At 40.4% G+C, this 13316-nt stretch overlaps 3 protein-coding genes and 3 non-coding genes across 8 annotated transcripts; 3 read left to right on the forward strand and 3 right to left on the reverse strand.

Moving 5' to 3' along the window:
* Positions 1-1054: 1054 nt before the first annotated feature.
* si:dkey-109j17.5 (zinc finger BED domain-containing protein 4) lies at positions 1055-5177 on the reverse strand. Its single transcript, XM_044111158.1, has 5 exons — positions 4602-5177; positions 4131-4370; positions 3735-3994; positions 3046-3643; positions 1055-2320 (listed from the first exon to the last, which is right to left on the reverse strand). The coding sequence occupies exons 1-5, from the start codon at positions 4749-4751 to the stop codon at positions 1478-1480; spliced, it is 2091 nt and encodes a 696-aa protein (XP_043967093.1). The 5' UTR covers positions 4752-5177; the 3' UTR covers positions 1055-1477.
* A 1216-nt stretch (positions 5178-6393) lies between these two features.
* On the reverse strand, positions 6394-8238 carry ccdc115 (coiled-coil domain containing 115). 2 transcript variants are annotated; one of them, XM_044111382.1, is made up of 5 exons: positions 7970-8238; positions 7480-7583; positions 7278-7387; positions 7001-7192; positions 6394-6804 (listed from the first exon to the last, which is right to left on the reverse strand). In XM_044111382.1, the coding sequence occupies exons 1-5, from the start codon at positions 8087-8089 to the stop codon at positions 6632-6634; spliced, it is 699 nt and encodes a 232-aa protein (XP_043967317.1). In that variant the 5' UTR covers positions 8090-8238; the 3' UTR covers positions 6394-6631. The 2 variants fall into 2 exon arrangements, with proteins under 2 accessions (XP_043967317.1, XP_043967307.1); XM_044111372.1 differs by having other exon boundaries at positions 7001-7195; positions 7970-8209.
* A 253-nt stretch (positions 8239-8491) lies between these two features.
* Positions 8492-8563, reverse strand: trnae-uuc. The gene has a single exon. It is a non-coding gene; the product is annotated as a tRNA-Glu (tRNA).
* Positions 8564-9150: 587 nt separating this feature from the next.
* On the forward strand, positions 9151-9222 carry trnah-gug. Its single transcript has one exon. It is a non-coding gene; the product is annotated as a tRNA-His (tRNA).
* A 507-nt stretch (positions 9223-9729) lies between these two features.
* LOC122828112 (EBP cholestenol delta-isomerase) lies at positions 9730-12388 on the forward strand. Of its 2 annotated transcripts, none has more exons than XM_044111402.1 (5): positions 9730-9973; positions 10053-10356; positions 10452-10488; positions 10599-10729; positions 10826-12388. In XM_044111402.1, exons 2-5 carry the CDS (start codon positions 10056-10058, stop codon positions 11044-11046), a joined length of 690 nt encoding a protein of 229 aa, XP_043967337.1. In that variant the 5' UTR covers positions 9730-9973; positions 10053-10055; the 3' UTR covers positions 11047-12388. The 2 variants fall into 2 exon arrangements, with proteins under 2 accessions (XP_043967337.1, XP_043967329.1); XM_044111394.1 differs by having other exon boundaries at positions 9730-9870.
* A 778-nt stretch (positions 12389-13166) lies between these two features.
* Positions 13167-13239, forward strand: trnaf-gaa. Its single transcript has one exon. It is a non-coding gene; the product is annotated as a tRNA-Phe (tRNA).
* The last annotated feature ends 77 nt before the right edge of the window (positions 13240-13316 follow it).

The following is a 13316-nucleotide window of genomic DNA, read 5'->3' on the forward strand; positions in this document are numbered from 1 at the left end:
GTTTTACATACATTCATGGAGAAAACAAACCTTATACTACTGTCAATAATATTGGGAAAATTTCATTTTTCCTTGCTCCTTGCGTAGGTTTTAAGAAGGGAAACTGTACTCATTTAATCACAAGCATTTATATAGAGTATGTATTTGATTTTAAGCAAGGCTTATTGCCAGCATAAAAGCAGTTTTGGCAGACTGCAAAGACTTTAAAGAAGCAATTGTTTTTACACATCAATCTGAGAAAGGTCGTCTGGCAATTTATAAATACATTAACATCCATTGTTTCCAAATTGAGAAAGATCATTCACATATGGAAAGCATTTAAGACACTTTCTAGCTATAGAATGCAAATTGCACCAACGTCCAAGAGTTATATCTTCGAGTTCACAGACAGAAAAACTGGTTTCTGGAGGTTGAGTAGCTAGGGTTGTTTTCCATTTAAAAGCACCCACTAAAATCTGACCAATCACACAATAACTTTGGTCGTAGATGGGGGACGAAAAGTTTGCGAGGGAGATTGTGACAGGAAGGGGTGGATGACTTAAGGCTGAAAACAAAATTACGCAATTTTCGTCACGCAACTGTGACATCGAAAACCAAAGAGTGGGTCAGGATTCATCAACAGCAATGATAGAAATTGGTAAAATTTCATAGAAAACTGTTAAATGTAGTTATTCCCCAATTCCTAAAGTTGGTTGCAGAAGCTATTAGATCACAGTGTAAACCAGGGGTGTCAAAGTCAAATGGACGGAGGGCCAAATTTTTTAAATGACGCATTTGGTCTAGTGCATGGACCGCCCAAAACAAAATTTCCTGCGGACCGTGCGTGTGAGGATCGCGTGAGGTGTGTGAGGATCGAATGGGGTGGGGTGTTGTGAGGATCAGAACGGGGGTGGGGGGCGCATCTCGCATTTTTTCAGAAGGGGTGCCGGCTTGCTGCGGGCCGGTTCTAATAATAAATCAAGATCATCCCAGGGGCCGTAGAAAATCTTCTCGCGGGCCGGATGTGACTCTTGACTCTGACTCTTGACTCTTGACTCTGACATATGTGGTGTAAACTTATGCTTTCTCATGACTGTATGGACAGCAAATAAACTTTTGTTCTCTCCTGACTGTAATCAAAAATACAACAGATAATTCACTAAGTGAAGCTTGGAACCAGACAATAGGAACTTGATGGTCATCCGAAGACCCTGAAATGGCAAAATAAAGACAGATGGAGTGAGTATTTTAGTCTTGATCTGATCTCAGACATTTCAACAGTTCATATTGTGAAAACCCATATGCAGAATATCCACATCTAAAACCATACTTAAGAAAGGAAGCTAGTTATTTCAGTCTCAAAATAACAGGTGTGTAATTTACTATGGGGTTCACTCAGGTCTCTTCACAACATTTGTTGCTGTGAAGAAGAAGTCATGTTTCTAAAACTGAAAACCCTCTGGTCGCTCTTCAGATAAAATATGGCTGACTCATAGCTTTATGTCCACAACAGTTTGTAGTTGGCTTTGAGGTAGATGAGTGTCTCCAAGTTCTTTGGTAGGACGTGGCCTCTCTCTGGCAACAGGAGGCTTCTGGCTGCAGAGAAGATATTCTCCACCACAGTGTCACAAGCAGGTATGGTAAATGCTCTTTTGGCTACTTGAGCTAGCAGAGGAAAGTCAATGGTTTTACGGCGCCAGTAATGCAAAGCCTCTTCATCTGTGGGCTCCTCGTGAAGGTAGACAGATAACTCCTGTTCCAGGCTTTTAGCCTGTGTCGCCGGTCTCTGCTTGATAAAAGAGAACAATTTGCAGGGGCGAGACAACGAGGAGACCGGGGATGGTGATGGAGTAGGAAGAGTTTGGGACTGAGGGCTAATGTCTGTGTTGAGGTCGGTTGGGGGAGAGGCTGTGGAATGTTTGGATAATTCCTCTAGGAGAACTTGCTTGTGCCAGTCAGGGTTGCTGCTCCAAGTAAGTTTAAACTGGGGGTCCAGGGTGGTCGCGGTAATGTACAAGGGGTTCTCCAGGATCGGAGCCAGAAGCCGTTCCAGGGACTGGTTTAGACCGAGCAGGAGGGCAGGGCAGTGGGGAGTTGATGTCTCAGAGAGGTGCTTACGCAGGCCAAGAACACAAGGCAGAGCCAAACTGATGGACACATGTCTGTCCAGCTGGGTGTCTCTCTGTGTGTCTCTGTGCACCATGTCCCAGGCCTCAGTGAAGGGCTCCAAAATGTCAGTGAGTTCCCTCAGCAGGGCTCTTTCTGAGCTACTCAATGCTACCTCCCCGGGACCGCTCACTTCCTCCAGGAACTCCACTGAGTCCAAAAGCCGCCGCAAGACCTGTAGAAAAAAAAAGGTGAAGAAACAAAACAACTATGAGATCATATATCAAGAAATTTGCACTATTGATAGACACATGCACATTTTAATCGTAATGTTTCTGGGACATCCGAACACTACTAGTTATGTGAAAGGGTAGGTGTGTTGCACTGTCAATTATTGACAATCTAATCACAATAATCACATTATCTCAATGTAAAAATATATTATGTTGTATGAAGACTATGTAAAGAGTCTTGGGAATCCACAGTTTTAAAGTTTAAAGATTTCACTGTCTCTGGGACTGGTTCTGCTAGCGTCTCATTCTGCCAAAAGGAGGATTTTACTCTCCAAAGCCGCCCACTACTCTGTGATGTCCAAGGTTGAAATCAAATTAAAGATTCAATGCAATCCACTGGTTTTCTTTATTTAGACCTTTTACGACTTGGCATTATATAAATGTCATTATATGGAATTAGATTACAGTGAAAGACTAATCTTAATTGGATTGGATGGGATTGAATTGGACTGGATAGGATTCGACAGGATTGGTTTGTGGCTTAATCAGATTGTCTATAATTGTACTTGAATTTAAACCAGTTTTGATCCTCTGTAAAGTACTCAGAAACATTTTGTTGGTGTGTGCAAAAATAAATTGCCTTCAATAAACAGAAGGGAAGCTAAAATATGGTGAAATATGTTAATATTTAAGTTCCTTTATTTATGATCATAATACTATTACTTGCCTTAAGTTGAGCAGCCCAATCTGTACCAGTATCGTGAAGGTTTCGGGTTCCCCCAGGCAACCACCCATCAAACACCTGGATGAGTTTCTCAGGAGGTACAGCAGAGGTAATGTAGTTATAGAAACGTGCAACCTTGGTCAAAGTAGAGGAAATTTGTGGGGAGGAGTGCAACCCCTCCCTGACACATTGTTCCAGAGAGCGAGAGAAACAGTCTACCCGACAAACGCCCAAACCCTGCTCCCAAGACTCCCCCCAGTCTTTCTCCTCTCCATTACACTCATGGCCATTGCTGATCCATTGCTCTGCGTTGTTTCCGTTGTCCAGCACTTGATCTGCTGGATCATCATCTTGGCCGTTAGTAAGAACAGGTGGAAGCAGGAAGCCAGGAAGACAACTTGGCCTCGCCGTTGACGTCGCTGGGAAAGGGTCCGCAACGATGCAAAATGCTCTCCCTGACACGCCGTGAGAATGACACACTTCGTCAAAATCTGCCAGCACACGGCTCGCCGAGCTACTGCAAGTCAGTGGGAGGCAGGCCAGGAGAGCAGAACGTATCTGCCAGTCAGATGCAAGATAATGGCAGGTAACACCGAGGTACCTGCGAAGAAAGAGAAAGAAGTAGGCCACACAGTTGGGGAATCTAACCATGCCGCTGGTTTATTTTTTTAGGGTTTATGTTGCCAACTCACCCTGAAGCAGTTTGAGTTTGGCTCCTCCAGATGTCTAAGCTAAGACTGAGTGTGTGTGCTGATGCTACGGCCTGACGTGTAACCAGCTGAGCCTGGTAAGCGTAGGCGGGGAGGAGCTGTCCCTGGATGTAGTGCTGGGGCTCAGGAGTGTAACGGGGCTCCAGGAGCAGCAGCAACTCCCTGAAGCCCTGATTTTCCACAATAGACACCGGTTGCAGATCATGCACGATCATCTTAGCTATCGCCTCGGAGATGAGAACCTACCATAATCCCAAAAAGACAAAAAAAAATGGCAAACTTTCCATTTTGTACTCACTTTGGATTCCATTACTCTGCTCCATTTGAGGGATTTCAGAGGGAGCGTTATTCCAAGGGGTGACAGACATTAACACATACCTGACGGGGGTCATGTCTGTCAAACTTAGTCACCCCTGCTCCAGGGCCTCCTCCTCCCTCAAGGGTGCCCACTCCTCCAACACCTACTAGGGCTCCTCCTCCTGTTCCAGTTGTTACAGGGAGTGTGAAGCGGGGGTTTCCTCCATTGGTTGTGAAACTGTGCAGGCAAGCAGAGGAATAACCCTCTCTCTTCATATCCTTCCTTTTCACAAAGTCGTCATACATAGCTGGGTGTTTACGCTGAATGGGAGAGAAACAGATGTTATTGGATAACATGCTTAATATGTCATATATGTCAGAGAACAGCATGAAAGTGTAAATTTTAATGGAGAAATTAATAAACTCTCAGTAACACAAAAGCAACAGTCTGTCTTTGCTGATCCAGCAATTTAACATATGCAGAGACATTGGGCCAGCTGATCACACTGGACATCATTTATTTATTTCTGCTATAGGATTTTGACACATTACCTTAAGATGTGTAACGAAGTTGGACGTAACGCTCCGTTTCGCCTGGATTCTGGTGCCACAAGCCTTACAGTTGGACTCGATTTTACCATTTTCCCCCTCGAACACAATATTGAAATAATCCAGGATAGACACTTTCGAAATTGACGCCATTGGAGCGAACAGCTGCTCTGCTCCAGAGTGAAATCAGCTGGCGATCCGAGTCCGAGGAATCAGCCTCACCTCGCCCCAGATCATGAGCGCAGGAAAGCCGTCGTGTTTACATCCCAGTTCCCCCCCGACCCCCGGTATCACGCGTAGAAAAATGATCGCTCCACAGACACAAAGCTAATTGAACTGGAAGGGCTCCCGTTGCTCGCGCATCTAAAATAGGCCACGGTCGAGCTACACAAGCAGCAGCAGAAGCAGCAGCGGCGGATGTCTGGAAACATCAATAACATAACCGTGAGGCCACATCCGTGCTTCCAGCGCTCCCATCCGCCGTTCGGACGCAAGTGAAGCGGAGACAGAGCGAAGACCTTCATGGAGGAGGCAGACACACAGCACTGACCCGCTGTGGTCGCTATAGTCGATCTGGATCAGGATGTGCAGAGCAGGTCATGCGTTTTCATACATTCGTCAAATAATAATTTTTTCAATGAGGCAAACTAAACAATACAGTTCCAATTGTTCTAAAAAAAAAAGACTAAGTAGCTATGACTTGAAATCAAAATTACACAACAAATTTATAGCCCCTCTACTTTGATAAATGTTCCTTAACGCAGACTTTTAGCTATTAACGACGTCCTGGCATAATTGTGATTGAGTTTTTGACCACTTCTCTATGCAATATTGATAGAGGTAGTTTGAATTTCTTAGATGTGGTATTTTGAGCATAAATTGGCAGTTGGTATGAAATTGAGCTATATATTTTAAGTTAAGGCTTTTAAGATTAAGAATGCAGTAGCCCATCTTCACAAAATGTTAGGAACATTCATAGCTTTTCCATTGCCCAGGTCCGCTGTAGAATCAACTAGTTTTTATTATTGTTGCCTACAGTTTTTCTTTAACTTTCCCAGATCTAAACTAAAATAGTATGAAGGCAATCAAGGGTTTGCCATTTTTGAAGTTGCTCTACCAAAATTGTACAAGTTTACCTCTGTAGATAAGGATGGCTGAGAATGTTCCAGGTTTAAAATTAATGCTCAAGATAAATTTTACTTTTAAGCTTTAAATTCTAAAAGGGTCACTGCTAAAACAAATAGCATTTGCTTACTTTTATTACATGATTTACTATGTTTTTCATGTATTATTTGTGTTTAGACTGTTTTGTAAAGCACTTTGGTCAACTTAGGTTTTTCATATACCAAATGAAAGACCTAGGAGACGTTTAGTGAAAAGAATCTTGATGGATTTTTGAGATTATCATTTTGTTGGAATAAAAAAATAAAAAATAAAAAAAACATCAAATGCGACGCAAGTGGAAAAATTGACCATGGCCGGTATACGACATCAGGGGTCTGTACTTTGACATGAGGGCTGTTTTGAGAGCAAGAGGGAAAATGCTTTTAAGAAGATAGCGATCCTATGTGTGATCAGTGTACAAAGCTGTACAATCGATATCATGTTTAAACTTAACAAAAATGAATCAAGGCTATTCAGTAAAATGTTTCATTTAGCATCACTAATTTACCTACAAATAAATGTTTGTAGTGAGTGTAAAAACAGTACAAAATGTTACACCAGCATGTCAACCAAACAATTTTAGCGTTATTTACTTTAGTGGTAAAGGGATATAAAATATTTGAACACAAAATGTAGTTGATTCCACATTTATTTAAAGCCGTGATGACGATTTGTTAGAACGCTCACAAGTCTTGGGCAAATTTACAAACTCCCACACGTTTATATACAAACTCAACTAAGTTACACATTTTGCAATAACATGGAAAACTATTGAACAATAATTAATGGCGCAGGTACTGATCAGCCTGTGATTTCCACCTTTAAATCCAGCAATAACTTCTTAAATTATCTGATTCTGACGTTGTGATTTATGAACTCTCGTTTGCTGAAAGAGCATCCGTTTCCTTCTCATTTGATTGAGCAGAGGTATTTAGTCCAGCACCAGTTGAGCCGTTATCGTTTCTCGAGTCATGCTTCAGCTCCTGTCTGGCATTTAAGACCACGATCTGGAGAGCTGCAATCTCAGCTGAAAGCTCTATGACTGCAATGGAACAGACAGGAGAAACTCAATTAAGAACCACAAATTATTCATTGGAATTTATATTATACAATCGCTGTGGATCCAAAGGTCAATGTTTTCAAATATTCTCACTAATATACCGGTATGCGTTTTGTAAGCCGTACATTGTGAATGCGCAACAATCTTTGGCAAAAATTTCCTTTATTTTAAGCCATACCTTGTTTGAACGATGACTGTGCTTCTTTCAGAGACTGCGGCACCAAAATCCCAAACCACTTTAGTGGGTCCTGCTGAGGATTAGGGTCTCTTTTTTTGCCTGGGTTTACCTCAGGAGCTTTTTCCTTGCTTATGTCTTCACTTGTCTTTTTTTCTGCTATATCACTTTTTGTATTTTTTCTTCGTCTGATGCCTGTGAAATAAAATAAAACAGTGAAGTCTAAAAGGAAAAGGTTTATAGTAGATATTGCCAGAACACATTTTTCTCAATGCATCACCTTCTTGAGGTCCAATATCCTCTATTGAGGTTGGTTCTTTTACAAATTCGTCGTTGCATTTTTGTGACGATCTTACTGCACAAAATTCTACCTCGTCTTTCTCCAAGGTTCTGCAACACAGAAAAGCACAAAACAAAAGGTTAGCTGAAACTAAAAATGCAAAAACTTTGACTTTAAGAACATTTACTTTATTATACCCCACCTAACATGCACAGAAACCAGTGGCTCCATCTCATTTGCAAACTGAAGAGCAGAAACCTGCTTGTTTCCCATAGAGTAACGGGCCTTGCTTATGGAGAACCACCCCTACAGAGAAGTAAAGAACAAAAATAAAAATATAAGTCTATACAAGAGTAAAGTGGAAAGAGGCTGAATAATCTTACGCACTCAGTGAAGCGGCTGATAAACAGTTGCATATATATACAAACACACACTCATCAACTATGGTTTTTGTTTCTTTTCTGGTAAGATGAAAAAGTCGTTTTACTAAATATACATTCATAAAATGCTAAATTGTTTTTAATATTTTTCTACAATATCTATCAAGCTTTGGTTAGCAGCTTAGTTCATAACACAGACTAATAGCTAAAAACAACTACAATTGTTTGTTTCTGAAAATTATAAATTTTTTAGAGTGCTGCTTTCAAAGACAGAGAGCCAAGTTGAAAGTGCGAATTCAATCATTTTTCTACCTGCTCGATGAGTGAGTTCAGAGTCTTTCGTTTCTCCTCCAATAACTCGAGCTGATCCATAAAATAAAGCAGCTTTTCATCCAACAAAAGACGAGAGTCTTCTTCTCTCAATACACCCATGTCTGCTGTTTAGAAAGAAGTGTTTTCCGTACAGTTTATATCGCGGCTACAATCAACACCAGATCCACTCAAGACGACCCGTACAGCTTCCGTGTAGGTGTCACATGACATAGTAAGTCACATGACTGCAGTTTTCCTCTGCCACAGAGAAATAGATAATTAAACACGTCTATGATTAAACATGCCAACTTTGTGAATATTTAGCAACATAACCAAAATATTTTCAGTGTTACGACATGAGAAACAGTTTATATTGGCAGTAAAAAAAAAAAATTTGTTTGCCATGAAACATGTGATTTTAATTTTTTATATCTTTATCACAGAAAGATTTATTTAGGTAAAGGTAAAGTATTAAACCTGATAGTTCAATAATATTAAAAATACCAGGAGAAACAAAAGCAGTTCCCATACCGGGAGTCGAACCCGGGCCGCCTGGGTGAAAACCAGGAATCCTAACCGCTAGACCATATGGGACTTACATAAACGAATAAGACAAGTGACCTACTAGACAGTTACCATGGCGATCTTGCTGAGGGAAGTCAGTTTGGATTTGTACGTCTTTCCCCTTGATGTCTGCTGCGCTACAATCCTCAGTCCACACCCTCGTAACCCAACATCGGACAGCTCCATCAATTTCGATAATGACAGTTGTCATTGTGCTATCTCCGTCATAATCACTGCTACTACAGCACACCAGCAAGTTTGAATGGCAAAAAAAGGAACGACGTGAAAAACACATTTTTATAAAATGTATCTTCTGCGGCTATAATCTTTGCATTTGTAAAATCTTTCTGCAACTGTGACTTCCATCTGATAAACAAGTAAAATTTAACTACACAGCTTGTTCAAACCACCACATATAAGCTTTATTCCGTATATATGTACCTTCGGGCTTCTTTTGAATAGTCTTTCTGTAAGTTACATTTTTTTTAAAGTAGGCTACCCATGAACTTCACTTCCTATTGTACTTCACGCTTCCTAGCCATGAGCGCAAGACGAGATCATACGCCCAGGTTCATAAAACCAGCCAGAACAGTGCATCTCATATCCCCCAGTAGCTCGCCGTGATCGTATAGTGGTTAGTACTCTGCGTTGTGGCCGCAGCAACCCCGGTTCGAATCCGGGTCACGGCAGGGTTAATTCCCTGACACGGCTTGGGGTTTCTTTTTGTGCTACGATTTGTCTGACTACATATGTTCTATTTAAACAGAATGTAACTAGTAGTGATAAATAGTATCTTTTTGTTTGTGTTTACGTCTGTTGCACATTTGTAGTCTCAGCGACTGACTTTAGCCTCATTCTGACTTATTTAATATCAAATCTCAATAAAGTACATCCGCAACTCACTGCTCGATGAACAACAGAATTTTGAAACTGTTCCTCAGTTTCAAAATTCGCAGTTTAAAGATTCTTGTGAATCTTTCATGGTCTACCGTCTATGCGTGCTTTTTTTTTTTCAAAAGGAGGAGGGAGCCAAAGAATGGCTCCTGTTCATTGGTTGTTTTTGTAAGCAAAGTCCATGTTCCGAGACAAGGAGCCAATCATCTGAACCGTCAGATCGAATGTATCTTTTCATGCGTTCGACCTCAGTAATTGCAGGTTTTTCATTGGTGTTTGTAATCATGAGTTACCGCCCCTAACTTGACAGATTTCCGTGTTTGATGTCACGCTTTACACTTTCATGTGAAGCAGTTGGGAATTTGCTGGATATCAATTTTGATTTTACCCTGTCTATAGACGTTCTTACAAAATCTGATCCCTAACATTGTTAGCATTCTCTGGTGAGTTGAACCAGCTGATGCCAGCTTTTATTTCTATTTATTTTTTTCATTTAGTCTCTTAAACTCTGACTCTGAAAGATCTGAGAACTGGAATTGCTTCTCAGTAAGTGTAATTATATTTAAAATGATCACATCTCTATTGACAATAATAATAATAAAAAAATGATTCTGTCTTCAAACAGATAATGGATGCCACCTCAGCAAAAAGAACTCCTCATCCTTTCTGGCCCCGGGACCTGGCGATTCCCTCCTATGTGGCTAATGATCGGTCCATGTCAGAGATTCTGGTGTTCCTCTTCTCTGTCTCTGGGGGTTTTCTACTTGTAACCTGGCTGATCACTGGGATCGCTGGCAGGCTGGGAACATGGAGGCGTCTGGCCATCTGCTGGTTTGCCGTTTGTGGATTCATCCACGGCGTTATCGAGGGATGGTTTTGTCTTTATTATGACATTTTACCAGGGGATCAGAGCTTCCTATCACAACTGTGTAAGTACCACCATAAAAAACCAACAAAAAGAAAACCATGTCAGACATGTATTCTTGATTTTTAAGGTAATATGTATTCTGTTTCCCTCTCTCAGGGAAGGAGTACTCCAAAGGAGACAGCAGATATGTTATGTGAGTCACAATCACTTTAAAAACATTGATTTAAAAAATATACATAAGTAAAATATAAAACTGAGGTGATATGGTGAACTATTGCTGTTTTCTTTTTTATTCTTATTTAGAGCTGATAACTTCACAGTTTGTATGGAGACCGTGACCGCTGTCTTATGGGGTCCGTTCAGTTTTTGGACCGTTTATTCCTTTTTAACTACCAAGTCCTACAGATTTGTACTGCAGCTGATCATTTCGCTCGGTAAGGAGCTCTAAGAACTATAAAAACACAATGTTTACATAATGCTCTGGTTTCTCATATGTTCACGTTGTGACTAAATACATATTTTGTCACCAGGTCAGATATACGGAGCAGTGCTGTACTTCTTCACAGAGCACAGAGATGGTTATGTTCACAGCGAGTTCGGACATCCAGTCTACTTCTGGTTCTACTTTATCTTCATGAATTTTCTGTGGATTGTCATTCCTCTGGTGCTTATTGTGGATGCATGGAGACAGCTATCAGCAGCCCAGTCACTTTCAGACAGCTCAAAGACACAGAAGGTTAAAAGGAAGTAATCTTTAAAGGGTCGTCAAAATGGGACATGCAGAAAATACATTTTAAAATTTTAACAAATGCAAACTGTCTGTAGTCCTTTGGTGCATCTTGCAATATTGATCTCATTGTCCAAAAAGTGCCAGCAAACTAAGAGTTTCGTTCTTGCGTTTTTCGTACTATGATCATTCAAATAAATGTTTTATGCCATTTGTTCCTAGATTTTAGTTTGTGAATGAACTGGATGACATCTTAAGCTTCACATCAGTGATGTTTTCAAATTTCTTAGTTGATTAAAAAAATCAAGCTTCTAGAAAAATAAATACATGTAATACCAAACGTATGACACTGTACTGTGAAACATGGACTAAACATGCTGTCTCTTTACAAACCTTACTGTTTCAGTGTTCTTAAGTCATCTTGACTGATGTTTCTATGATCTAATGAAGTTCAATATTTTGCATATCAACTTCCGGGACAAAAGTCTTACTGATGTTTACCCATTTTTGCCCAGTGCTTGAAATTTGCAGCATTGTTTATTTTCCTGCAGAATTACAGTGGTGTGCTTGAAGTTTTTTTTTTTTTTAGGAGAGAAAGGATTTCTTCTTGACAACAAGCCAGCATCCCAAGTACTGTCTCTGACAGTGCTGTTTACATTGTGCCCTGTAGGCACCCAATCCCTTATCTGAATTCCTGGACACTTCCTGGAATTTCTTTGGTACGCCTTGGTGAAATATTTGTCTTTTAAATAGAAAGTTGTGGTAGGATGCAAATGCTGTTTGTGGTGAGGTGTGAAATCTGTTTAAGAGCTTATCTGGTGGAGTCAGTGTGTGAGACAACATTTTGATATGGCACCACAAGAACATTCGCTGAACTGAGCATAGCATCACAAACACAGACAGCTTAAATGATTTGTCATCTTACATTTCTTAGATTAATGGGAAGCGCCTTATAAATGAGTAATTATCTTAATCGACAATATTAATACGTCCATCACTATCTGACTAGTAATAACTGTGTGGTTATATTTAGTCTTTTATTACAATATGTTAATCAGCTGATATTGAAGCTTATGTTGATTAAGTGAGTATGATCTGCTATGATATATGATGGCACAGCTCTGCTGCTTGTGGAATATTCTGTGCGCACGAACATCCCCGTCCGTACCAGGCTCGGTCTGTACCTGCAGCTGCAAAATCTGGGAATAACAACTCCTTATTAGGAAGTAGGACTGATGAATTGAAACCAAGATCAACCAAAAAGTGGGTTGTAAGAGAGAGGGTGAAGACATGGTAAAGGCCAACAGCCCAGGATTCAAACCTGTGACAGCCATGTAGAGGACTGAGACCTCTGTAGATGGGTTACGCATTTACCCCTACACCACCGCCATGCTCCTTGGGACTAATATTTTGGATAAGTTATAATTATCTGATCCCTATTCATAGCAATGCTGATTCCATGAAATTGTAAATACAAAAATTGACAAAGAAAACAGATTTCTTACTGTCTAACCTTTAGTCCAGCACTTTACTTTTTACCATTGAGGTTATAAAACTTGTCTCTGATACAGGTTGCTAAGCATGGAGTTTCAGATCTAGTTTTGGTTTTTAACCATCACCCACCTCTCCTCCAAAAAAAGATGAGGTGTGAAGACAGAAAAAGCTGAACATGTAAACATACCATGCAAATGGTCTTTAGTACTAATCTTTACACAATTAGGCTATGACTTGAACATAAAAACATTCTTATATAATTAACATTTAATTAGCATTTGAGTATTTGTGTTTTCTTTCCAATTGCATTTCCAATTGCAATTAGAAAGAAAGCACTGGATCAAATCTACACATGAAAATTTGAGCTATGAACTCATCATCCCAGGTTTGTGACGTCTTTAATGGTTTACAAATTATGAGATAAAAGTGCTATAAAAATGGTTTAAATGAAGCTTTCGATAAGTTTGAAAAAGATGGTAGCGATGTGCTGGAGTTAGTGAAAAGCCTTTAATGTTTGCAAAACGGAGGGCTGGATTTATGGAACCTTTTCTAGCAGTTTCCCCAAAAGTAGGTCGTCTTACTAGACCATATTTGACCTGACGACATCGCTCTTCTTGGTATATTGAATCACGGACCAATTGCCCGCGTGCGCCGAAATAGCTCAGTTGGGAGAGCGTTAGACTGAAGATCTAAAGGTCCCTGGTTCGATCCCGGGTTTCGGCATTTTGCTTGTCGTGTTTAGTTTTGTTGACTTCTTGCTCCACCTAGTGGCTGGACACCAAACACTATCGACATTTATT

Source organism: Gambusia affinis, linkage group LG01 (assembly GCF_019740435.1).
Source record: "Gambusia affinis linkage group LG01, SWU_Gaff_1.0, whole genome shotgun sequence".
Classification (NCBI taxonomy): domain Eukaryota; kingdom Metazoa; phylum Chordata; class Actinopteri; order Cyprinodontiformes; family Poeciliidae; genus Gambusia; species Gambusia affinis.